Source organism: Zonotrichia albicollis, chromosome 3, assembly GCF_047830755.1.
Source record: "Zonotrichia albicollis isolate bZonAlb1 chromosome 3, bZonAlb1.hap1, whole genome shotgun sequence".
NCBI classification, from domain to species: Eukaryota; Metazoa; Chordata; class Aves; order Passeriformes; family Passerellidae; genus Zonotrichia; species Zonotrichia albicollis.
The window spans coordinates 54,165,107-54,192,368 of NC_133821.1; the positions used below are offsets into that span (position 1 = coordinate 54,165,107).

The 27,262-nt window shown below is 38.3% G+C and overlaps 1 protein-coding gene across 6 annotated transcripts in view; it reads left to right on the forward strand.

The window, feature by feature from the left end:
- DISC1 (DISC1 scaffold protein) overlaps positions 1-27,262 on the forward strand; it is a 189,461-nt gene that overhangs the window by 136,913 nt on the left and 25,286 nt on the right. For all 6 annotated transcript variants that reach the window (XR_012579569.1, XM_074537482.1, XM_074537478.1 and 3 more), the window contains 2 exons: positions 6,047-6,107; positions 25,473-25,716. Coding sequence is in view for 5 of the 6 variants with exons in the window: in XM_074537482.1 (XP_074393583.1) it covers positions 6,047-6,107; positions 25,473-25,716 (305 nt within the window). In the remaining variant the exon portion in view is untranslated. The remainder of the gene's footprint in view (positions 1-6,046; positions 6,108-25,472; positions 25,717-27,262) is intronic.

The window sequence follows — 27,262 nt, forward strand, 5'->3', positions numbered from 1 at the left end:
AATGGAACAGTAGACACTCTGTAATCCACAGCTCCAAGGGGAACTTCCTGAGGAAGGTGAGTTGTTCACACTGTTTCAGTCTTTTCCTGTTTCAGTGCAGTATTAGGGCCAAAATGCTATGCTGTCCTGTGTTGTGCCAATTTTGTATTTCTCTATTACTCTTCATAGATTTTTATTACTTCCCATATTTTTCCAGAGTGAGAGAGTATAAAGTGGAAATATTCTACAAGATTTTAAATGTGAGAGTGAGCAAAATGTTTTAAGACTGTGATGCTCCAGACGGAACCTTTCTTTGTTTGCTTCTATATAAGAGAAGTGCTGCCCTGTGATATCAGAGCAGTTGACTGCCTAGTGCTGGAGAGGAAAGTGATGTTGATGGAAATGTTCACATGGACAAGACACTACATACTCCATCCCTCTGAGAGCTCTGAAAGCAGTGGAGTGTCATTTGACAGTGGATCCCTGAAAGCCCTCTCTTCTCCTGTGAGATAGGATTATGATAAGATCAACATGACTGAATCACCCAGCTGTTGTTGCAGTCATCTTTTCTGCCCAGAGGGACTGAGGTTGTCTAGCAGCCCTGCATGGTACAGCCCTGCTGCATTCACAGATCTCAGACCCATCAGAGTGGCTGCTCCTGAGCTGCCTGCCAGTGCTATGCCACTGCAAAGCACAGCTTTCCATTTCTGTGGCAGGACAGTATCCTATTCTCCAGGCCAGCTGCTTACAGAAAGAGGGAAAAACCTTGTGATTTTGCGTTATGGAAAAAAAACTTGTGATTAAGTTATGAAATCATCTCAAATTAGGTAAAGAATATTTTCAGCTCTAGTTGAAAATATTCTCTGCCTAATTTGAGATGATTCCATAACTCAATCTTACTCTAGTCAAGTAAGATTAGGTTGCCTTTAAATGTCTGGCTTTCATTTCTTAGATGTTCAGTACAGATGTTTGTGTTTCCAGTTCACCTTTATGTAGTGTTTTTAATTGCAGAATAGCCAGTCCATTTGACCTCCCAAATTTTTGCCACCTCATGTCTGGTGGCAGTGGTTCCCTCAGTTATTTTGTGCTGTGTTGCAATGTTATTCAGAGGGTTAGTACATTTCTTAGAACAAACCACAATTACTGGAAAAGACAGATAATAACTATGTATCTCGGTATTTACTTCATTACTGGATGACTGAGAACCAGCATAGAATTTCATTTGCCTTTTAAAAGTATTTACACTTCTTAAATAAGGCATTTATTTTTGTGCCTTTAATCCTGACCTTTTCTGTTCTTTCTACTTTGGTTCCTTGAGAACAATGTATAGGAGAGTGGCGATTGTTCTTCACAGAGCTTGTTCTTTGGGGTTTTCCCCTGTCTGTCTGCAGGATGCAAAATTCCTCACCATTCTGTAATGCAAAATCTTGTTACTGAGGCTTGATAAATCATCGTGACATGTAGTTGGACAGTTAAGATGTCATGTCAAGTGTCACTCTTTTCAAGTGAACCTTTAAATATATCAAAGCCATTCTTCAGTTTTTCAGACCCCAGCTTCACACATTAATGCAGTACATCTTTCATGACAGAAAAGATCAGACAGATTTGCATAGAATCATTTTCTGCTTTCATTTTATATAAATATGAATAACAATTTTTGCATTAAAAAAAGTATAGTGACAGGAGAAGCAACATGTCAGCCTTCTTCACACCTAATTCTGTCCTCAGATCAATACATGTCTATGCAGTTTTTTTATTTTATTCCTAGATCCTTAAGTCAGGCAGAAATGTCATTGAAGCCAGTGTGTCGCTGACATCTTTTCATGAAAATCCTTTCTTTAGGATTTTTTCCTCCTGAGAAGCTGAGAGGCCTCAGCAACAAAATGTAAACATTGATTATCTGCTGCTGTGGAATGCAACAGGTGCATCTGTGATTGGCCCATCTTGGATGTTTATGATTAATGGCCAATCACAGCCCAGCTAGCTCGGCTCTCTGTCCGAGACATAAACCTTTGTTATTCTTTCCTTTCTATTCTTAGCTAGCCTTCTGAGGAAACCTTTTCTTCTATTCTTTTAGTATAATTTTAATGTAATATATATCATAAAATAATAAATCACACCTTCTGAAACATGAAGTCAAATCCTTTTCTCTTCCCTCATCTGAAAACCCCTGTGAACACTGTTACACCAGTGGGAGTTTTACTCTACATAATGTAATATTTGAGAAGGAACATTATGCTTGTGGATCAGAAAGGCTAATTTTGTAGGTATCAGGCTTGTCATGCAGGCAGGTAATGTCTGGCAGTTCTTTTTACGCTGGGTGTTGGTGTAGGAGCTATTGCATCTCTTCCAACCTTTAATTTTGTGTAAAACTATGTGTCATTATTCATCCACACTGTCTATCCATAAAAAAAGAACAAGAAAAAGAAAAAAAAAATAATACCTTCTAGGATGGAAGGCAAAAACTTTACTTCAGACTTTGTATCTCTTGGACTCGGTGAATGACTTGTCTGGTAAGAACTACTCCTCTGTGAAAACTGTGATATTGACTACTGTTTTTTAAGACCCTTGTTCAATTTTTAAGATTTATTTTTCTGAGTTGCCAACCATTTACATCTGGAGCATCCATATGAACACTGGGTTTGAGGTATCTCCAGTCAAATACTCAGGTTTTATAAAGTTTTAGAAAATATTGATCATAGTATCCAAAGCATATCTTATAGTCCATAGGTCTTTTTAAGTTCAATTTTGAGGACCGAAGAATAAGAAACTGAAGAATAAAAGTAATGTTAGGCTTTCATGTGCGGGCTTGAATAATCTCTGTAAGTAATAGAAACAGCATTACCCCACTGGGGCTGCCTTCAGATGAGAAATGACACGTAATGATATTTTAAAGGAATGCTATATAGGTTAATTATTGAATGGTATCTATGCGGCTTCTAAAACAGCAGATTTACATTCTGAAGCAATTAAAAGGCCACCACAGGAGCTCACTGCTGCTTCTCAGTCCTGTTGGACCAGAACTGATTCCAAGATTGGACTTTGCTGTAAGAAGCTAGAAAAATTTAAGATAAAACAAGGGAAAGAAATGCTGACTCACTTTTCTTCAATTAAGACTTCACAAGAGAAGTTTATTTTTAGTCTTAGCAAATAACCTGGTGTTTTGATCTTCTGCAAGTATTTATACTTCTTAATTTTAATAGAGAGTTTATGTTTCTTTATATTAATAACTCCCCTCAAGGCTGATATAAGCTAAGCATGTAAATCCCCAGAGAACTAGTGGAAAAAGGCAACTCCATTCACTTAAATGTAAAAATAAACCATTTGGCATGCAGAGAAGAATCTCATAAATTATTATTTTTTTTTCTTTCTCTGTCATCTAGTACCTTCTTGGCCAGATTGAAAGCACATACAGTTTCCTGTTTGCATTTTTTTTTTTTTGCTTTGAAGTGATGGTGAATAGATTCATTACATTAGAACAAAAAAAATCTGCTAATCTTTTGCTTGTCTTCTATTTCAATGGATGATCTAAAAGGCTGAAATTATTTGTTGCAGTGCTGTCTACAGTTTGTTGCAAGGGAAGTAACCTTAATCAGATTTTGAAGATATGTTTTCCTTCCAGCAAAATCTCCAGGTCACAGCTTTTCCAATTACACGGAGAAGAAGGCAAGGAGACAAAGCTAGTCTGGGGAGCTTTCTCTTTCAGCAGCAAAGTTTGCATCTCTTTTAATGTAGTTAAAACGTTTGACAGGAGAGAGTAGGGTTTAGTGATGTGAGGTGATTTCCAAATGAGTGTTAGCTTTTTGCTGACCTACTTTTGACTAGTGGTGTATTCTTGCCCATTACTTTTTGTCATTGAATAATGCTGATATATTAAGCTGTGTACTTCAAGGGCATTGTAAAATTGCATGTAGGGGCAGGACTGAACTGTGAAAGTGCGAATTACTCTATCAGATCAAACCCAATTAAAAAGTGACAAGCACAGCAGGAGAAATTGAAAGCAAGGTTTATCTTTCATGTAACGTAAGAAGTCACTATATCGGTTAGAAACAAAGTGAGTGTGAAACAGATTCTCCACCTCTTCTCATCCCTCTCCAAAATTTAATAATATCTGCTGATATTATATTTATTATCCAAAAGAATAAGCCCCTGAGTTGTAACATCTCACGTTGAAGGACACTGTGACAATGGCAAGAGAAGGGGAAGTACAGCACCTGAACACCTTGAAGCTATTTGCTATCAAAGTGTGCACCGGGCCTCAGGTCAGCACATTTTGGGGATTGATGGATAGGGAGTTTGCAAGAAGTGCTGGCCGTTTTTATAAAGCTGTAGTCTGTCATTAAAGAAAGACTTGCCAGCTTGCAGGCTCTCCACAGTTCTACAGGAAGTGTAGGAATAAAAGCATGGTAAGGAAACTGTGAGCTTTTACTAAGCGCTGTAGTTACAGACCTGCTACTAGCTAGGGAAAGTTATTTAGTCTCCAGTGCCACTGCAGAAATCCTTATAAACCCTTTTGCATAACATTCATCAGCACTTTTCTAATGAGTGATTGGGCCTGTGAATGTATAAACTAATGCAGTTGTCTATGTACAATAAAATATTGCAGAATCCTGCTTCCAGACTGCTGGGGCTGTGGTGGGTTTGGCTTTTTTGATTGTTTCAGGTTTTTTTGTTGTTTGGTTGGTTTGCTTGTTTGCTAATCTAATAAACTCATATATCAAACAAAACAAACAACAAACAAGTAAATCAACCTTGCAACATGTGTTCTATACCTGCCGTTGCATTGCAGACAGCTTCAGTGATGTGTGACTCTGTGTGACCTGGCGCGCACCACCTTCTGCAGACAGTCGGTGTTACACTGACCCTGATGCTTGCTGCTAATGGTATTATCTCAGTGAGCTCCTCTGTGTGTAAACTTTAGCACAGCTGATTTGGCTAATGCTGAGTTTTCAGATCAGGATTTGGTGGGGGACATTCGACTTTATGAGGGGAAAAAACCCAACAAACACAGAAAGGGAAAGCACTTGTGTGTAACCTGTGCTTGGAGCCATCGTACTGTAAGGAAGGTGGGGGAGATGAGTGTGTAAACTCACAGGGTACCCAACCCTTTTAGCATGTTTTCCCCATAAAAACAGTGATGCTCTGTAGGATGCCTCTTCACATAAAATATATATTTGATGTACAATGAATTAAGACTTTAAAAGAGACCAAGTGATTTACAGTCTTATGAGACTTGGACTTCGCAAGCAGCTTATAGGGAGGAGGGAAGAAAAGTTGTCATATTGTGGAAATAGTGATTATCTAAAAGCCTCCATTTTCCTGGAAGAGGTTTACTTTCTACCATTGATGGAGTACCAATGGTCATTCAAAAGAACAGCTTTGTTGTTGTGTGTTATAGTTAAGTAGTCTTTTGGAGTGTCTTCTGGGCGAAGAAATTGTAGGGGCTAAGAGAATGTCTAGGTCTGAGCTTTCAAAAATAAACAGACACACACACAACTATCTCCCCAGACACCAACCACAAAATACTCCAACCTAAATTTCCTAACAATCTTGAGTGGTATTTCTTTTCATTCGATAGTGTTTTGGTTTTATCAGAAAAGTTTGATACAAGATTGATAACAATTTAAAGGACTGTTCTGCATGGACTGATGTATTTGTAAGGCTGGCTTACTTCTCCTGAAGGTAAAGAGGAGTAATGGATAATATTTCTGGTTTTGTGGGGATGATTTTTTTTAGCTGTCATTGTTGCCTTTATTTGTTTTTTATTTTGTCAACAGGAAGCTTCTGCATACTGTGTGTTTGTTAGTCTCAACATTTTTCTGGCTCAGCCAAGAGGTTAATGCATTTTTTATTGATCTATTATTATAATAGAGATACAATAGACTTTCAAGAAAAAAGGGAGAAGACACCCACACTGCAATTTGAATGTGAAAAAGATTAATGAAATTCTTATTCCTGACTGACATGTGTAAAATATGTGGGTAAGAGATGAGTTGGTTTAAAAAAAGAAAACCCCCTCAGAACTGTAAAGTTATATCATTACCTAACTTTGGCCTTTATTTTCCAGTGACCAGTGTAAAAGAAAATGCTGAGAAGTACATGGGGATTCTGGAGGATAAACTACATAGGTAAGGATGGTATCATGAAAACCTTTGAAATCTTAAAAATGCTTGTACATGCAGCATTGATATGCATAAAAGTGTTAGGAACTTGCATTAGAATAATACTAAAAATACTTCAAATTAGGAAATACTGTTTGTGTTAAGAGCTCTGTTCATGGCTGCATTCAGCAGCCTGGCAGTGGGTGCAGGTAAAAGAAAGAATCACTGTGTTCTCCAGTGCAAAGGGCTACTCTGGAGCAGCAGTGGTCCAACCTCAAGTATTGGGGATGACAGCTGGGTGAAAAATCGCCCTTCTGCTCCTATGCAAAAACCAACACTGAGCAGGGCCAAAAGAATCCCTTAGCAGAGTTCTGGACATCTTTAGCAAATAATGACAGTCAATATAACAGTTTTGAAAAAATGCCAGTTTGGGGTATTGGAGAGAGCAAATACAAACCAGGACAACAATAGAGATATTTTAAGAACTGAATCCTTATGCAGAATTTACATCTTTTTATGCCTTTTTTTTAAAAAACAAACACTAACGTTTCTATTTCCTTCTTTTGCTGTGTGAAGAGGGTTCTAGGTGACCCCTCTGACTTTAGGATTCTCCTTGAAATATGGTTAGCAAATATTACAGTGCTGTTGTAATGGAATCTTCTAGTGAGTGAACTTTGCCCTGAATGAGTATATTTGTATTTTAAAAGGCTTTCATGGGTTGTAATTGGAGTTTGTGTCATAATAAAATGTAATCCACCAACTAAGCACTACTTCCATTTCCATTACTAAGCAGGTATAATTAATAAATTGTTGCCCGTGCTATTTTTTGTTCTATTGATAAGGATAAGGTTTTATATATTTTGCTCACTCATGCTTTTGAATATAGAAATATTTTACTCAACTCGTAAATTTAAAAGATATTCCGATCTGAATGAAAAAATGATGGAAACAGACCTGAAGATCAAGGTTTGTTTCTGTGTGCTGCTTAGCCCTCTCTTAATAACATTTTTACTCCATATACCTCAGTCCATAAGTTTAAGACAAGTCTTAAGGACTTTTTATGTTGTCTTTTTGAAAACCATACTCTTTATTAAAAAATGAAGTATAGCAACAAGCTTTGATGTTTCTAGAGTGTATGGATTTAATTGACGTATTAGGCTCCCAGAAGGATTTAAATTTCTCTTTAAGTGTTAAATACTTAGAGAAGCTGTATGTTTGTTCCTCCTTCCAGAGGTTTATCAGATAGAATTTGCAGGTCCCAGATGGTGAAGATTCAGTCCTGAACTTGTTTTCCAAGATGTGCAAATGGTATTAGTCTAAAAATAGTTCAAGTAATTAAGAGCTAAGAATTTGAATACTGATTGAAAGAGAAAATCTTTCATGTTTTTATGAGAAAGAAGTTTCCAAGATACTGTGTCTTGAAAAATATTTTATTTTTATACTATTTTAATTTTAGGTGATTATAGATATTTGGTTTTTTTATAGGTTCTTTTTAGTTTCTTTAAGTAGTTAGCTACACCTGCTTTACAGCTTGAGCAATAAAATAGAAAAGCAAGCAAGAGCCCAAGAGGCTTCCCCGAACCCTGCCCTTGCTTAGAGCAGTAACTTGAGAGAGTTTCTCTTTTTTGGTCTTCATATAAATGCTCAGATTACTCATTTGTATATATCATAAGCTAAAGAAAGAGTCTCTAAGGAAAGTTTAAAGAGTAAGTTTTAAGATTACATTTTAGACAGAGATAGAATTTGCATCTGGCTCATGGATGCACTTTTGGGGAGGCTCTTGAAACCAAAAGAGGATCAAGTCTGGGTAGCATGAATTCAAATAAACCTCCAAAGCTTTTCTCCAGATGAAACCTATAATTCTGCTAGGTAGTGTTTCGAATTGAAACAGCCTAGATTGAGATCACTTCAATTTAAGATACAGCTTCAAAGTAAAGCAGAACTCTTAGAAATGTCATTTTTGACCACTTTGTAACAGAAGGAAAAGAAAGCTAATGAAGAAATCTCTTGACAAAACAGCTTTAATGAAGATTCAAGTTTCAAAAAATCAATTTTGTCAGTTAATTTCCCTCCCCCCCTTCCCTTTTCTCTTTTATTTTCTTAAGAAAAGTTTGGAATATATTCCTCTTGTCCGTTTGTTTTTGGTTTTTTTTTTTAATGGAGAGAGGGGAGGGTAACCTAGCTCACATGCTGGAGTACTTTTTGGGGAGGCGGGGGTTTTGGGTTTTTTTGTTTGTTAGTTGGTTGGTTTTTAAAACAAATGCAGTACTTTTCACTGCGACCTAAAAGATGCATCCATTGTCAGGGAGCTTAATAGAATATGTTTCATTAGGAATGCTACTCTTTTGATAGCCTTGTGTCTAAAGAAAAAAATGGGAAAACATGCATTGACAAAAAATGGAAATATGTTCAGCAGCTGATAGCTTCACCCCAAGGAAGGCAAAGCACCCACTAACTATACAGATTACTTGACACTCTTTTTTCCTGATTTAAAATATAGGTTATTTTCTGACAGCAGACTGACAGTCATTGAAGACAGTATCCTCCAATAAAAGAATGAACAAATAGCATGTTTAATAAGCTGCTGTCTGTCTCTTTCCTAGTCACCAACATACATCAAGCCATTCTCCAAGTTTATACATTAAATAACTGGCTGCCCTCTTGAGAGTGTAAATACCATTGCTTACCTTTTATTAGGAAACAGGAGATGTGCAAAAGTGGTGAGAGTTAGAATAATAAAAGTGAGTTCAGCAGAGACCTCTGTCTGTGTGAATATCTGATGTACAAGAAGTTTTGTGTTGGTAACTTCAGCTCATCACTTGAGCCATTTAGGAGGGATGGTACAGGAGAAGTTTACAGTAATTGCTCTAGCTCATTGAAATTCAGATGAGCATCTTCTCATGGGACCCTTGTTCTGCCACAGAAAGTGGGAGTTTTTTTCATTTCACTTATTTCTACACCAAGTGAAGGCTTTGATAGCACTTTATATCATTACCATGAATAAAGTGGACTTCAGCCATCCAACTCTTTCAAAAACCACCAAGTTCTGCCATAAGTGAGCTTTAGTCATGTAAATGGGTGAGGGTCACAAACTGATCCTAGTCAAGAGTGCTGTAAATGCCATTAAAGATTTCATCTTGAGCTTAGTGCCTGTGTGTCATGTTACAGAAACTCTGATGCCTGCTGTAGGGAAACTGCTGTGCTAAGGCTACTGAGTAAGTCTTTCCAAAAGGTTTTCCCTCTTGTCTGTGGAACAGCACAGGCATGCTTGGGAGTGCCGGATGGTCTGTGGTAATTTTGTGTAACCTATGGCCCCCCTCAGTTGTGCTGAGGGCTGTTCAGCTGCTGGTAGTATCTCAGCAGTGCACAGATAGGACTGAAATGTCATCTTTGCCTGCCTGCCCCCAGGAGTGTGTGTTTTCTACCGTGCTTCCAAGAGACTTCACAGCCCCATCCCTTGCTGGATAACGATCTGATCTTATTTTGCTTACCAACAGTTCTGCTGCTGGAGTGTTAAAATGCAGGTTAGACAAAATATTAGATCCTTCTAGTGACTAATTTAGTTCCTTTCTTCTTCCCAGCTGGTCTAAGTCATACACAGCTGTGAGAACATTAGCTCCAAAATTCTGAGAAGCAGACACTTTATATGTGGTGATGCATTCCTTTGTATCTCTTGGCCCACATGGTGATGACTTCTAAATCCCTTATCATAGCTGCCTCAGGCTGGAAACAATTTTTTATACCAGCTGATGTAAAGATGACATTTCTTGAGCTGAGGGAATTTAATGTGATTGTACTGTTCTCCAGACCTCAAAAGATTATGCTGTGACTTCCATTCATCACAAAACCAGGGCTTTTAAGGGGCTTTTCCTAATTCCCAGATAGGAATCATGAAATTATTTTTGGGGAATAATATTATTCAAGAATAACTGATGACAATTACACAAAGGTGTTTTATTGAGCTATTTTCTGTACTATCCTGCAAGAAAGGGAAAATGGATAAATATAACAAAATGCAATACTGCAGTGACTGTCCTTTGCCATTGTTGAATGATACAGCAGCAGGTAAACTGGCAAATGTATGCGAAACCTTTCTTCTTTAACTGACTCTCTTCTGCTGTTTGTCTTGGGTTCATTTTCTGTTCAACAATGTTTGTTTTCATATTAATGGTGCCTTAATTTTTACTCATTGGATACATGGTAGGGAAAATGTCATGGTCTTAGTCTGATGCAACTTGTGCTCCTCTGCATGGCTCCTTGTTCACTGAGCTGTTAAGATAGTTGGTGTGATAAAGGCACCTTGCATTTATTGAAGCAGCAGAAATCAAGCCCAAGGTCTGTTTTACCTGATCTCATGTGTGGTTTTTCTTTTAGAAGTTTCAATCAAATGTCACTTGCCTAATTCAGAACAAATGTGGCTGCAGCCTGGTTGCTCAGACTGCTAAGGGCATGCACATTTTCTCTATCAGAAACAAGGTTTCTCATGCAGGCAGTGCTTTTAATGCATTTGAGGATGTCATCTTCACTGAGATCTTGCCCCTTCAGGCGAGACATAAGATATTCTGAGGGTCCCATTCCATAAGAGGACAGGTCAGGATTAAATGCCACCACATCACCTTCCAGTTTACATGAAAACGAACAGTCTTAGAGGTTACTGTCTTTCCTTATTATTCACTGTTAGCTTACATACCACATGCCTCACGTCTCCTTTATAAAATACTAAGTTTCAGAAATGGTTTTGGGAGCAGAGCTGGGTATGAATGCTCTGAATAGCACAGCACACTAAAAGGACAGTGTTTCACACTGCTGATGGTCTTAAAGGTAGTCTCACATCAAAAGGACTGTGTATCCTTGCAGATTTGTAGCTCTTTCTCTGTTGTACCTGTATACATGGAATATTTTGTGGTTTAATTTAACATTGATTATATAGGCGTAGTGTTCCCCAGTGTGTTGTTTGCTTATGACTTCAGGCTGTTGTTTATGAGAGGTCCTTTTCTTCATGAAAAAATGCCCTTGGATGGCAGTGGAATCGCTTGTGTTGCCTTCTGTTACAACAAAGGCCTGCAGGACTAGGCTTGGTGTGATTAACTAAATCACTGAAAATTTGGAACATGTTTAGAAATTGATGCTGCATGAAGTGAATATGTACATAACTTGCCAGATCCATAAATTTGGAAGAAATCTGTGCACTCTCCAGTGACATTTGAAGGTATTCTGCCTAATTGTGGTTTGCTGTTCTTTAGAGTAAAACAATTTTCTCTTGACCATACTGTGTAGTTTTATCATACTAGTGGGTACACAAAAAGCCTTCAACCACTACCAAATAATTTCTCATGTTTCTGTAATGTGAAGAACACATTGCAGTGTCACCAAACCCTCATGGGAGCAATCAAACACTTTACTTTGGACAATCCTTTCTCCTTGTTGTGAACAATACAGCTGCTTTGTTTCAGTTACCTTATTTTTCTGTCTACATAATAGAGACTGTCATGAAAACAGGGCTATTGTTTCTTAAAGGCTCGTGTTTTCCTGGTATTTTTTTTCCAGCCTGAAAACATAAGCTCTTGTTGTACTACTTACTTTGCTGGGGAAATGTTATGATATTACAAATCGAAGGATTATGACTTTCAGCCATATAACTGGTGGCAAAAACATAGGAACTTGTAAATGAAAGTAACATTTTAAACGTGTTTCTATAGGGGAGGGGAAATTTGGCAAGATCCCACTGATTTCTTGGTACTGTTGTAGTGAGGGAAGTTTACTTCCCCAAAATACAAAGAAAAGGAGCTGTGAATATTGAAAAGCAAATTTCTAAGTGCGTTAGTTAATAATTTACAGGTGATTTTTTGGTTCCTATATTGGCCCAGTCTTATTTGGGAGATATGTCCTCTTTTTTTTAATAGTTTAGGAAAGTTTCACAGTGGTGAATCCAATTAACAAGAAAAATTTAAGTATTCTTTCGTGTTCTGTTTTCCCCTCTGCTTTAAGCACTGTGCTCTTTCTTTTTTGCTGTTCTTTAATTCCTCTGTCTTGATGTTAGCAGTCTTAGAAAGGGGACTTTCTGATTCTCCCCCTGCTCTTCCCTTTATTGTGGCTCCTCTGTCTTCCTTCTTTGGACTTGTCTCATTTCCACTTTGTGCATTTTATTCTTACCTTATTTTATTTCCAACTTTATCCCTTAGGACACCTGTTTTTGCCTATCTCTTTTGTGTTTCGTGGAGCAGGGGGAAGTTGGATAGTAGGAATATAATAAAGCACTTTCTTCACAGAAACCCTGTTTTCACCTTCAAAACACATTCAATTACTTTTCAATCTGTCTTATTCTACATGACCACAGTGCAGGTTCTCACCAAATATCCTTTTTCTCTTCACAATCACTTGCAATATGTTTGGAAATGTTTGCAGTTTCATGACAAAGTATAGCATCTTCGAAACTCTTAGTAAATTTAAAAAATGTCAGAAGAAATTTGATGGTATTGCTTCACAGAAGTGGGTTAGCCTAGATTAAGTGGGTCTGGAGGAACGGGGGGAATCTTCACTCTGCCTTTCATTTCTGCTTGTGGAAAGTGTAGCTAATGCCCACAGGGCATGGAAAAGGAAATTGTCGCTATAGAAGTGCAGCAGATAAGAGTTTCTAATCATGTTTCTGCAGCATAATGTGTGTTTTATCATCAGTGTTATCTGGTGCCATGTGCTAGTGGAGATCCTTTGATAAACTCATGTCTGTGCCAGGATGGAACTCTGTTCCCAGCCTTGAACTTGTCTCTCAGCCCTGGCAGAACTAATACCTATCTACAGATGAAATGCGTGTTGCACGAGCAGTAAAAATGGAGGGCAAAGAATGCAATCTGCTTCCTGCAACAAGTAAGAAAAGATATTTAAAAAAAACAAACAAAGCAAAAACCAAAGTGAAAAACACCCCCAATACCATTTCTGTCTATGGCAACTGCAAGATAGGAGATAATTGCATTGATGGAACCCACCACGCCTTTTGTGTCAGTAGCAGGAATCTTCTGAATTTGCAGTCATGAAATTAATTTTTTGCTACAAGAGGAGGAGAATGTTGTTTTATATACTAAGGAACCATCTGCTGGTTTAAAGTATGGAAGGAGATTTTTGCAGAAAGGAGGGATGAGGTAGGTAGGCTTTTGGACCCCACAGTACTCTGGGGGAAGAGGACATAACACAAAACTTACCTTTTCACTTTAAGTCCTAGCAGACAATTATTATTGCACCAATGTATATGTGTTACATATAACATTTTTTAAAGACTTGCTTCTGTATGAGATGATAAGAAGGGAAGAAGGGCGCAAGAATTAAGAACTCAGAAATTGTTATTGTCCTTTTTTTGTTTTTGTATTGTGCCTGTTCAGAGATGCTGGGTCACAAATACTGATTTTTAATTGGGAGTTGGGGGAACTGTGGCACGTGACCATACTGTTTGATAAGAAGTAGCAGAAAGCTCTGTTCTTTTTAGCTATTCTCAGCATTGAAACTAGATCCTTTTAGAAAAAAAAAAAAAAAAAAGAAAAGGTCAGATTTGAGGCCAGTTTCCAGTGCCTCAGAGCTTTAGAAAAAGCAAAACACATGGTTGAACAGCCTTTACTAACTCCCTGTCCATATTAATTCAGGTTTCATCCAGGACTTTTTCCAAGTTACTGAATTAACATCAGTAGTTAGTGTGCAGCATTGTCAAAGACAAGGTGACAGGGGATTTTGCTGCTTATTCATGGAAAATCTTGCCCTTATTTTCCTCTAGGCTCTGTGTCTTCCATTCATTTTATTCTTAGCATAGCAAAAATTTTCAGAGGGCAAGGCCTCTCCCGTTCTAAAACCAGAAAGTATTGCCCTTGCTTGAAAAGGAAATATGATGACAGTTCACAGCCTCTCGAGCCGGTTCACAATTGTGCATTTTGTTAGGATTTTGTTTTATTCTGTATGCTCTTTTCCTATGCTGCATTGTTCTGGTGCTGGTCAGTGGTGCCTGCAGAGCTGCAGTTCACCACTTTGCTGAAATTCATTAGTGTCACAGTCTCTTGGTTTAACCCCAGGCAGCAGCCAAGCCCTGCCCAGCCCCTCGCTCACCGATCCAGCAGCAGGATCAGGGAGAAAACAGGAAAGGTGGAAGTGAGAAAACTCACAGGTTGAGATAAAGACAGTTTACTGGAGAAAGTGAAGGCCACACCTACAAATAAAGCAAAACAAAGAATTAATTCACCATTTCCCATGGGCAAGCAGGTGTTCAGCCATTCCCAGCAGAGCAGGGCCCCCTCACGCAGAGCAGTTACTTGGGAAGGGAAATGCCACCAATCCAAACATGCCCTACTTCCTCCTTCTTACCCACTTACATATACAGCATGATTTTATATGGTCTGGAATATTGCTTTTGACAGCCTGGGTCACTTGCCCCAGCTGTGTCTTCTCCCACCTTCCCTGCACCCCTAACTTCCTTGCCAGTGTGGCAGTACCACAAGCAGAAAAGGGCTTGGCTCTGTAAGGCTTGCTCAGCAATAACAAAAACATCTCTGTATCATCAACCCTGTGTTCAGCACAAACCCAAAACACAGCCCCATAAGCCACTGTGAAGAAAATGACCTCAGCTAAAACCAGCACACACAGTAGTTCTCTCTGTTGCAAACTCCTGCCTCATTAAGAGTAAGAGAGTAAATTAATTTAATTAAGTAGAGAGTACTTCTATATCATTTTGCTGCTTTGGTGTGCTGAGATTTCCCTGTTTTGGAGCAAAAGTAAATTTTTTCGTATCTTTTTCCCTAATCTCTTGTGCTCTTCTTGCTTGAATTATATAAATTTTATGAAGAGTTCAAAAATCCATATTAATAATTTTTTTGTTTGTTATTATTTGTTAATTAGTGATACTTTTCAATGTGGAGAGGATCCCATTTTATGAGTGGTGAATGTCTACCATGACTGACAGCAGTCATGGATCCTTCCTCTTCCCCAGAGTAGGTTCTTGGCTTTTTGACCTGGAAGCCTGCACAATTTCTCTTGAAGATACTCATCCTAGTGTATGTTTGCATTAATGGAGGGAAGATTGATAAAATTAGCTTTGGTGGTTTGTTTTTAATATTTTTCCATTTCCTATGCATAAATGCTCTGACTATGACATAATATTTTTTATAACAGTTCCACTGTGCTTCACAAAGATTGTTCAGCCACTGACCTCATCCTAGAATTTTCAGAGGGAGTTTGAAAGTAAGATCCAAGATCAACAATATGAGGATGTATTTGCAGTGTGCTGTGGCTGTTGAGGAGTTAAATTTGGGCACTCTGTCAACCTAAAGGACAGTGGTTTCATCATTCCCTTCAAATAACAAGGAAAACATGCAGCAGAATATAGTAGTGTTAGATGAGAGACATCTGAAAACTAGGGACCAAGTTTGAGAAATTGATTAAAAATATCCCTTTACACAGAGGACTATCTCCAGTAATTTTATGGGATTTTTCTCAGTCTTGCTGAGAAAAATAACTGTAAATTCTTCAAAGTGCTTCTCTTTGCCCTTCAGCATCACCTGTGCTTGCCCAGTTCTGCCCGGCTGTGACTTCTCTGTGAGCTGATTTCATGCAAACCTCAACCCATCTTAGCTGTGAAGATATGACTGTGAGGGGACGGAGGGATAGCAAAGCTGTTTGTCATCTCTGGGTCCGTGGCATTAAGCTTTTGCTCTCTTACCAGGTGCTCTTGGTGGCTGCATGTAAGTGAATACATGTAGTGAAAAACACCTGCTCCCTTCTGAACTTGGCAAGAAAAATGTTGGGTGGATGTGCCTTTTCCTAATGCTCCATGTTTTCCATGTTTTCTAATGCATCCCTGAAGACAAGATTTGAAACCAGTTTGTGCAATTACAGAGGCTTTGTCATCTGTCCTGAGTAGGATTGTCATCAACAGTATCATGGGTGTGGAGCAGTCAGGGAAGATGAGGATGGATGCCTGACACCATCTGCCTGCTGTCCAGCAGTGCTGCTAAATCCTCCTGCTCTGTCTTTGGGTGATACTTTGCACAAAGCCCTGGCTGCCCAGTTAGATAGAAACAATGATAATTAAACCAGTAGAAAATAAAGCATTGCCATCTGCATAGCAGGAGTATGAAGATGTAGTATAACTATTTTGCATGCAGCTGGGACAGTCTTTCCTGCTGGCATTTGGAAGTTTTCATTAGTTAAGGTGCTTACTACTGGGAATGTGGTGTGCTAGTCTGGGGAGACAACACACAGCCCAGCCGTTCTGAGTGTTCTGTCAGCAGCAGTGCAGGGGTTTGTACCCAGCAGGGTCCAGCCAGGGAGGATCTGCAGACCTTGCCCTTTCTCTCTTGCTCCTTTTGATCCAGAACAGGATTTGGCTCCTGAGCCTGTATGACTCTGGCACTACAGCAGGTCATATGGTGCCCTTGGATGTTTCAGAGGAACTCCGTAAGCACGTGGCTATTGACATCAGGATTTGGCCAACACTCTCCTTTTTCCAGGTGTGTCTTCCTGGTTACAAAAGCTGAATTTCAAGGTACATTCCTACATGACGACAATGTATCACCTCTCCCAATTGTGCCTCTTCTAAAAGGTTATTTCTTTGCCCTGTTTTTTGATCATTATGTATGCTTAATTCCTGTTTGGTCAGTGGCACACAGGATGATTCACATCCCCAAATTCCATTGACAATGAAAGTCTAAATCTCTCATGCTATCAGAGAGAGAAGTATATTTTAAACTGTTTTATATCAGAGAACAGAGGTGAATAAAAATGATAGGAGAATTGTGAATTCTTTCTCTGTGCGTTTTTGCACTGTGATCAGAGAATGTAATTAACAATAAGAGATGAGGCTCATTATTCTAATTGCTTTGAAATAAGAACACATTCTTTGCTTGGTATAAATAGCCATTGCTGCTATTGCAGCAGTGTGGATTTGTGGCAGCTGAGAATGTGGCCTCAATGCAAACGCTGTGCTTTCTTCCTGTGGCATACTTTTAGAAACAAATGTATTTTCTTGGATTAGAACTGGTTGTGACTTGATTGACTTCCGTTTTAGAGGAGGTCACTAGAAGTCAGATACTTTGCGGGGTTCAACTCAAGAAATTGTTGAGGCCTTTGTAGGAGCTGAGCTGAACAGAGCTTAGATGGATGTGTAAATACTGAGATGCATGTTTTTCAAAACTGGAGTCTAATTCATGCCTCTCCTTTAAATCTAATTTGGGATCAAATATTAAATAGCGCATAAAAAATATCTCATTCCAGCAATTCCTATCCAGCCAAAATGAATGACATTGTGGGGCTTTGCTGTTATTGCAAGAGCCAAAGGCAAGTAGGATATAGACTGAATTATCAGAGTTACTGCCAAACTCAAGGGTGTTTTACCAGATTATGAATTAGGTGAATGATAAATTAGAGTTGAGAAGCTGACTTCATGTGAACTGCTGAATAAGAAGAATTCCCTGGTAGCTTTCTCCTCATCTATCAAAGTTAAGTTTTATAGTCTTAGAATAGATTATTTGTAATAGATGTTTCAGTGGAGGTAAAGGCAGAGGACCATTTCTTTTCTTAAAGAGAAATAAATAGCCCTGAAAGCAGGTAGTAAATTTTTTACATTATAGATTGGGTAATACAGTAAAAATAAACTGCAAAGTAAATATAGGGACACAATTGAATTATAAATGCTCTCAACAAAATGCCTTCCTTCTTCCCTTGTAAATTACTGAATTTCCTGCATTCAGCATGTTCGTCCCATTCCTACATCCACCCTGTGTTAAGAATCAAAGTGAAAGCCATCAGCTGCAGCAGTCTATCATTTTGTGTTGCCAGTGGAGATAATTTAAGTATAACATAGTGACATTGAATATTGGTAAAAAGATGACAGCCTGTGATTAAAGTTCTGCACCAGGTAAAATAAATGGCTGGAGAATTGAAGACAAAATGGCGGAAGTATTGTTTGATATTGTGTGGTATCTTGTTTTTTAATAACACTAATCAAATGTCTATTGATGGTTTTAAGCACTGGATGTATTGTTTTTAACAGGCCTTTTGGGAAGGAAAAACCAGACAGGTAGTATGTACATTTCACATAAAATACAAGGTGGTAGTTCTGTCCTGAAGTTGCTGTATCAGGATATGGTTTTTTTAGAAAATATGTCAGTTCTTAGCAGACTGGTTTTAGATTTCAGTGTTAATCTTTCAGTATTCTCAATGCAGTAATTTTACTGAGTGGAAAAAATTGTGGATAATGAGTGTAGTTGATAAGCCTAATTTTTTAAAACACATTTGGCAGAAAACATTGGCAGATATTTATTTATTCTTTTTTTTTTTTTGTTTACTGAGATTACTGTGGGGGGACATGTATTTTTACATGAATATTATTTCTTATTTGTTGCTATTAGCTTCTTTCTAATAAAAATTCTGCATGGAAAGGAATTTTTAAAGCAATATGAAAGCAGTTTAGGTTTATAGCTTTTGTGAGGTCTGAGAAAATTCCTTAGAAATCTTAGAATCCATCATAATAGTATATATACCCTTTTTCCTTGATTATGCATTTTATAGAATTGGTGATATAGCCTCATTATGAATATATACAAAACGTCTTTGTCTAAAGACACTACCTGGAGCTACCCCAGGTAATAGAGTGGCAGCGTTACCTTCTAGATAACAGGAGAAAGAGAGGGAGAAAGTAGAGACAGTGGAGAACAGGGTTAAGTTTTTTAGCTGAGAGGACTATAAAGACCTGTTGTCCCTGCTCCCAGACCCACAGAAATGCAGTGTGGAAATTCAGATATGGGCAAGCAGAGATGTGAAAGAAGCAGGGAGCATGCAACAGGCAGCAGCTGTCTGAAGAAGGCTGTGCAGTGTTGGAGTGGTTGCCTTGCAGCATGGCATTTTTCCTTCCGACACAGTGTTACATTTCTGTTCCATTCTCTAAGTGTTTTTTGTACTCAGCATGGGGCGTCTCCAGTGTTAAATATCTCAGATGAGAAGGTGTCTGAATGTATTTGGGATTCTCCACCAGTACTCATCTGATATTTGTGAACAAGGAGGGAATTGAACTGTTGTTCTTCTTTTTGCTCACCAAGCCAAGAAGTGAGAGCTCCTAATTCCAACACAATTTAAGACTGTGGTGGGTGTTCCACAGCAGTATTGTAGAGGTTAGATCACTCAACAAGGACACAGGATATCTGGTGCCAGGTACTCTGTCTATTGCACATCCAGATTTGCTCTGTCTTGAGGAGATGTGGGTGCCAAAGCCACCCCATTAGAGGCTGGTTGGGAGGCTCTGATCACCCTTTCCCTCAAATCTGTCCCTTCCTGCATATTTGCCTGGCTCCTGGGATGCTGTAGAAAGCAGAGCCACTGCCAACACCCATTCCTGAGCTGCATGAAAGTGATGTCCACACCTCTGTGCTGCACTGTCATGTCCTGTCTGGATGCACTGGGATGTCTTTTGGATAGGACTGATGTGCAGAGAGCGTGACTGTGGCTATAAAGTAGATACTAGAAATGTCAGCCCAGAGCAAATTTTTCAGATGTTGAAGATGTAAAAGTCTGAAAGTTAGATGGGGATTGTGAGGATTGCTTTCTTGGGCTTCTGTGGTTCTGGTCCAGAACATTGTCTAGTGAATGAAACATCACATTTAAAGAGGGAGAGCTAATTGCTGGTTTGTAGATACTATTGTATTTTTTATAAAGGAGAGGGCAAGGTTGGAGAAGCAAGTTGCTGTTGCTTGTGCCAGGGAAAAGCACTACCAGCTTCAAACTTTGCCTGGGAGTTTTAGCTTGTCTCCAAGGTAGGGAAGGTTGTTATCTGACAAGGGAATATGTGAAGTCTCCTTCTGGGAGCGAGTCTTGTTTTCACATAGAAAAATGTGACAATAGTGCTGAGCAGCAAACAAGTGTTATCAGTGAGCTTTAAAATAAGGGAGTAGAAATGATGTTTCCCACACTGGGAGACAACCATATGATTGGAACCATATGAAGTTATTTCATGAGATTTTTGGCTCCTGAGGAGAATGGGGAAGAGAGACACAATGTAAGGAATTGAATTGGGAAATTGAGGTTATGTTGAAGGCATTTATAGGATTAGGGAGACTTGCAAGAAGGGGAGAATAAAAGAGTTTTGATTTCAGATGTTTCGGGAAGGTGACTTTCTAGTGTGCAGGCCAAGGGGAAACAAAAGTTTTAGTCCACATTTTCTTAGTAGTTTCTCCCTTATCAGTCTGCTGTTGCACACCAGTCAGGTGGGGAAAACAGGATTATGTGCCTCCTTCCCCCTGGAGCCTCATGTGAGTCACTGATTGGCACATTGTAGTCCTTGGTTTGTTCCACAGGTTGGCTGTAGGCATCTTAAAATGTAACAGCCAAGGTTAAAGAACAAGAACTGATCAGGCTGGAAACTTCTTTTTAAATTCTTTTTAATGAAAAAGAGAAGTAAAGCTGGAGTAGATTCTTAAATCTTAAGAATTATATAGAGAAAAATATTTAAGAATATCTAAACGATATTTTTCTTATTATTAACGTTATTAATGCATGACTGTGAATTAATATGAGGAATCAAATTAAAAGGTGAGGCTCTGCTAAGAGTGAAACAATAACATTCCTTTTTATCCTCAAAGTATCATTAGAAGATACTTCCTTTTGCTTGCCTCCTTTGTTCACTGCGTACCTCTTGCCTTCAGAAAAGGGGAAAAAAATAATAGCTCAATGTTGAGTGAGAAGAGCTCATTCCTCCCCTGAGGGGCAAAATATAAATAGAAGCAAGTGACCAAAATATAGAAAAACTTTCCCTAGTTTGTACAATAGTTCAATAAAGAATGGGGATATTGAACAAAGTCTTTTGGTTCACAGTGCCATTTTATGCAAGCCTCAAAAGTTTTCAATCATTTTAATTGTCATAATGAAAATCCCTGTTGTTTGTGCCAGACTATTTTTGTTGCATTTTGTTTGCTTTTTTTTTTTGTGAGAGAAAACTACTTTTAGGATTAGTCAATAGAGTTAAAATATGTGCCAGGTACTGGGAGAAGATAAGTACATGGTTTCCTGAAAATGTACCTTGATGTGGCTCACCTATTAAAAGGAAGTCATCTAGAATATCTCTTCTTAGTGATGGTTGCCCTTCCATCCTAAGTTACATTTTGATTATGCCATTTCTCAATAGTTGCCTTACTGTGTAACGTTTTAGCTTCTGTCTCACTCTCTTGGCTTTCAGTGTGAGGGTTCTTACAGGTATTTCCCTTGAAATAACCAACATCATAGTGTTGACCTCAGGGTGTTTTAAACCACTCATAACAATTCACTCACCAAGGGGCATTCCTGAAAACTATAGACAGTTTTCAGGAAGCATATAAACGGTGACATCTTCCTGTGTTGATTCCAATATGCTTTTGAGGAGGTTTTGCAGAACTTTGTTTTGGTTTGGTTTTGTGGTTTGGTTGTTTTAGTTTTTTTGGTTTTTTGGTTTTTTTTAATAGAGTTTAATATAAAATCTTTTTACTATTTTTACACAGACATGTTTTCATTTAGACTACAATGTTCAGGAACTGAATGTGCCTTTTGTATGTATGGAGAGCCCTCAATAAAGAAAAGTCATGTTCTTGTAGTTCCAGTTAGCACTATAAATAGCTTTAGAGTAATGTTGTGCTGAAAGCCATAGAGAGCCCCCATAGATACCTCCCAGAATCTCGTCAAAAGGCAGAAGAGCAGTGTTTTTTGGAGCTCAAAAGAGAAAGAACCCTTGCTGGTTATGTCTCTTGACATGAATTTCACCCAACATCACAAGTAGAGGGGAGATGTCCTCTAGTTTCCTTTTGCCTTTTTACCCTGGTCGTGTTTCCTATAAAACTGCTTGAGCCTTAGTAAAGGCAACTGCAATTACAGTGTCAATTGCCACTTTATGAAGAGAACTCAAGGATAAGCCTCTGGGTTCCACATCCATTTCCTCCTGCCCATAAACAGCCGTTTCTGTGACAGCTCTTTCATCATCATCAACTTGACCTAATGCAGAATTCTGTCTGCTGCGTCCTTTTGTGTTGTTGTGGATGTCTCAGCCATTCTTCAAGTCAGCTTAGGCCTGCTCTTGTAGATTCTTTCTGCACAGTATCCTTGAGGTAAAACCTGTCCCAGCTATCCATGCAGCTAAAAAATTACTCATGTGGAGTCTTGCATCTCACTTACTTCATCATCAATTTCCCTGGCCATGACTTGACAAAAGCAGTCTTGACAATGAGAGTCCTACTCTCATTCATTCAAAATGAGCAATTCTGTATTTTTTTCCATTTCACTTTGTTTTTCCTTCATTGACTCCTTCTGTTCTGTCTCATCAAGATTAACTGCTAGCTTCCAGTGTCAGGGCTACTCAGAGTGTTTAACTCTCTACTCAGTATTTGTCTCTTTTTTTTAATGTGAGAAGAAAGGCTTTCCTCACTAGATGTTAAACCACATTCGTGTCAATCACTTGCCCCTTGTATTCTTATACTAGCATCTCTGACCTTACATGATTCCTCCTCCAAGGGATGGAGATCTTGGAAATCTAATGACATGTTTTATTGCCCTCCCATGAATCTTAAAATGCTAATTCACTCTGATGTCTCAGTGTTCTTGGCACCACTTAGATTAATTAGTTACTCGTGTAACTAATTAAACTGTAGAACTGTAACTAACATGCCATGTCCAGTCCACTGTGTTTTTGAACATCCTCATCTGTATCCTAGCTCTTGCTGGTTGTTTGAAAGAGAAAAGTTGCTTTGAGGAAAAGGCCATCATTCTAATGTGTTTGGTGTTTGTGCAAAGCCTGGCACTCTGGCTCTTGGCAGCTCAGAATCAGCAGGTGATTAAGGTATGCTTTGTGTCACTGGGTCTATGTAAATGGTTGATGGATTGTGATTTGTTGTGGATTCCAGCAGATTGTTCCAGACACCTTCATTGAACTTGCCACATATGCCACTTTGATAGTAATATACAGGCAGGCATATAACACCTAGAGGTGTTGATACATCATGAAATATTTATAAGTATAGGAATAATGTAAAATCTCATCCAGACTCAATCCATCATTTTGAAACGTTTCATACCTGAAAAATCTCACAGTGTTCTGTACAGCAACCCATGGAGGCTTCATGGAGACTGCAAATGCACTTTTAGTATGGACTGAAAATGAATAAACCGAACTCTGAAATTCAGTTTAGTTTAATTTTTAACACCTGATGTAAAAGCTAGTTTTTTACATGCTGGGGACAACATAATTGGTAATAATAATTTGAAATGTTAGCTATTTGCAGCTTTAAAGTAATTTTCATTCCAAAAGTGTGTTTGAAAAATGCTTCAAGGCACTGAATTCCAAAATAGAGACTAAAAGGTGGAGTCTTGATATGTTGGGCTTGGATCTGTTCAGAGTATCCAAGTGTACGTGCATTCACTGATTTTGGTTGAAAAATTCAGCATAACATCTTAGCATCTTAGTTCAAGTTGTATCAGAGTTTCACAAATACCATGATAAAACAATGATAGCCTTCAAATAAAAGCCATCTGTTAGCAGTAGATTCAGTAACTGCTGATTACTAAAATGCATTTAAAACTTAGACACAGACAAAACCACATTGACCAATGCGCTGAGTCAGGGCCAAATAACAGCAGCCCATGCACCATTATGCTGTACTGTTATACATGCTGTTCATCTTCCCCACTGTGAAATCCTGCATATGTCACCATCTCTGCCCTAATTTTGTCAATAAAGCTCTTCATTAAATTAAATAGCCAAAACAAGTTATCCTTTAGAAATTCTGATTTAGCTCTCTAGAGTGTTGGGGTTTTTTTTAGCTTTTAACAATCAGCTATATATAGATGCAAACAAACATTTTCAAAAAGCAAGTAAATGGGCTTATGTATGTCTGCAGGAAAATGTTTTGACTGTGTAACTATGATAATGTGATTGACAAGTAGCGAAACAGCAGGGGTTATTTTATTTTTCTGTCTTGGTAAGTGAAATGCTACCTGGATGGAACACAGATGTGTAATCCATTTTTCCCTTTCTAATTAGTGATACTTTGAACTCCTTGGGGGAGACCAATTTGTGGACCCCTTGCTGCATTATGCCTTCAATAAACACATATACTGACTCTTAAGCACAAATCAAATAGCTCAGCTTCTGAAGCCTGATTTTGCTTTCAGTCTCAGTATATTGCTGTGTGATTTTTACAGCTTGCCATCTTGTAGAATTTGGAGTTAAAAAGATACTTGTGTAGTTTAATGAACTCATTGTGAGAAGTGTAGCTTCTTTTTCCTTTGTTTGGGATAAAAGACAAGCTGGTACTTAATTTAGACAGAAAAGTTCAAATCAAAAAGTTATTTTTCTTTTAAGTCACTTAAAATTTTTTCACAATATAGTATTTATATAGTAAATCGTATAATTTGAAAAAAAAGAGTGAAAAAAATACAGCAGTTATTAGCACTGAAATCTGTCTGAAAGCGTGTATTGACATGGGAATAGTCACTTCTCAGTCTCATCCCAGGCTCTGCCACTGATCTACTATTTTTTAGCAAGCAACCTACTCATTTGCTTTCTTTGAGACAACGTATAAAATGGAGATGTGGCCACATCATTTACAAACAGTATGATGTTAGTATTCAGTTCTCAAAATCTATCTACTCACAGAATTCCCACTTATTTCAGGTGGAAATAACTTTTGGTTGGATCTCAGGAGTATTTCTTATAATGTACATGTTTGAGAGATGATTAATGGATGAAAAGTTTATAGAGGCTTTGTATTTTGAATTCTGTTTTTGTTTTGGTGGCCTAACAAAGTAGAAGGAAACCAAAGCACATTAGTAAGAGATAACAACAGCACTCAAAAACATAAGACTCAAAAAAGGGAGACCATTGTGGTTTAGTCTAATCTGATTCACCAGTGCTGAAGTAAGCACATTTTAGTCTAATAAGAAATTTAGTGTACCTATTTTCCAAAACTTAGACCTGATTTAATGCAGTAAGTAGTGTGATTGTTCACACATGATCTTTTACATCAAATTCAGGAAAGCCACATGGGTGCAGGATACACAGGCCTGTGTATCAGATATTGTGAAGGACGCACTGGCTATGATGGCAAGGGCCCTGAGCCTGTGTCTGAAGAACAGGAGGAAGTCTCACATAGCCAGTGTTTGCTGTGCAGTTGGAAGCAACATCTTAACCCAAGCAGGTTTTTCTATCATCTGCTTTATAATAGGGCAATAATTTTGCTGCTTTTCAGTTTGATACAGCAGTGTTATCTCTGTGGGAGTATCTGAGGTGCTGTTGGGTTTTTTGGTTTTTTTACTTTTCTGTCTATAATAAGCAGTTACTGCGAGTGTTACTTGAAATAGCAACTATTTTCCCTGAGCTGCAGTTTTATTTTCTTTTGGCTTTTATTTCAGCTGTGGGAGCCAGCTGCTCCAAAGAGTGTGGGAAGCTGACTTGGAGGCCTGTCAGCTGTTGATCCGAGGGTTTCAACTGAAAGAAACCAGTTGCTGTGGTTTTGAGGAAGAAGAGAACCAAATGGATGACATGGAGATGACTGCTGATGCCTCACCTGATTGTGAAAAAAGAAAAGAAGGTCACTTTCTAAAGGGCACAGAGTGGGGTGCTGTTTCCTGCCCCAAACCCAGGGAGCTGAAAGAGGTATATGAAATACTCTGCAGCTGTATTTCAAGGGATACTGCTCGTTTTCCTGTTGAGAGGAGGAGTTGAATCTTTGTGATGGGTCAGCACGGCAGGTTAAGTATGAACTTAACATCTGGCTTTCAATCTGGGACATGAATAAAATAGCTTATTAGCTTCTCAGAAGTCCCTCAGCCCTTTTCCCTTTTACCATCGGTCTTTTTAAAATGCAGAAATTATTCAGGCAATAAATACAGAATGTACGTCAGGATTTAAAGGAAAAACTATTTAGGCAAAATTATCAGTTGTTCCTCATCTCACCAATGAGTTTCATTCTGAGTTGGTCCTGCTGACTTGTTAGCCTGGGTCATTGTTGGCTGACATGAAGAGAGAGTTACTTTTCCTCCCTTAGTGAAATGGTCAAAGGCTTCTGAGCTAATAGATGCCAATAGGCTTACAGCATCCAACGATTATTAAAAGGAGGAAAAAATAATGAAGCTTAGAAGGTTTGACAAATTTCTTTTATGTTTTCATGTTTTGATCTGGAACACTATCCTTGCTTGAAAGATCAGCCATTATCTAATAGTCTTTTAACTGTAGTGCCTATGTCAACAAGCTGTTAAAAAATCTTCATCACTCAACAGCACCACTGAGACAAAAAGTCCCTCCAACAGCAGTTGTTAGTTTTATTAGCATGGAATTAAGTTGAAAAAATTTAAATTATGCTTAATTGCATCTGATGTTAAGAGCCATTGAACTGTGCATTGCTCTGAAATCTGATGCCTTATTTTGCATTTATACTGGCTGAGTTTTAGTGAAAAGCAGACCCGTACCTGACGGTAAAATCTCCTCGTTAGTAAAATTCTGGTTTTATATTTGGCTTCAGTAGTTCTTGCAGTCTTTTCCCAGGGCAAATGGTTTACAGACTGGCTTCACAGAGAGAACATTTTATTAGAAATAGTCAGCTTGGCTTTGATTCCACCTCCATCATGGCCTTAGTATATTTTTTATGAGTCTGCTGAAATAATATGAGGAGTTCTGTTGGTTATGGAAAGCTGTGCTCCTCTTTCAAAAGTGCTTAGAAGCTCTCGAGTGTTTGGGATTTTGTGACTGTTTCTGTAGCACTCCTGATATTTGTGCTATAGATTATCACCCCTTTCACCCCTGCAAGCCCAGATTATTTCACTGGAAATCAACCTTGCTATCCAAGGTTGCTGAAGTGAGGTGACTTCTGGAGGTGGAGAGATCTGTGGGACTTGAGGGATGATTCCCCACATCTTGAATGGAAGAGGAAACTGTATTTGCAGTGACAGGCAGTATCTAAACTTTTAGAGAAGAGCCATCACAGATTATTCCCTGACATCTCTTAGTAGTTCATCAAAAGGCGGAATATAAAAGCAAATGAAAAAACCTGATACAAATCATGCTAAATTCTGGTTTTGAACATGTTGAAGTGCAAGGAAAAAATTTGTCTTGATTTGTAAATGGACTTGAAAAACAAACCACTTCTGAAGCATTTAAATACTCTGTTATATGGTAGTGACTTTTTATTTAAAAATAATTCAAT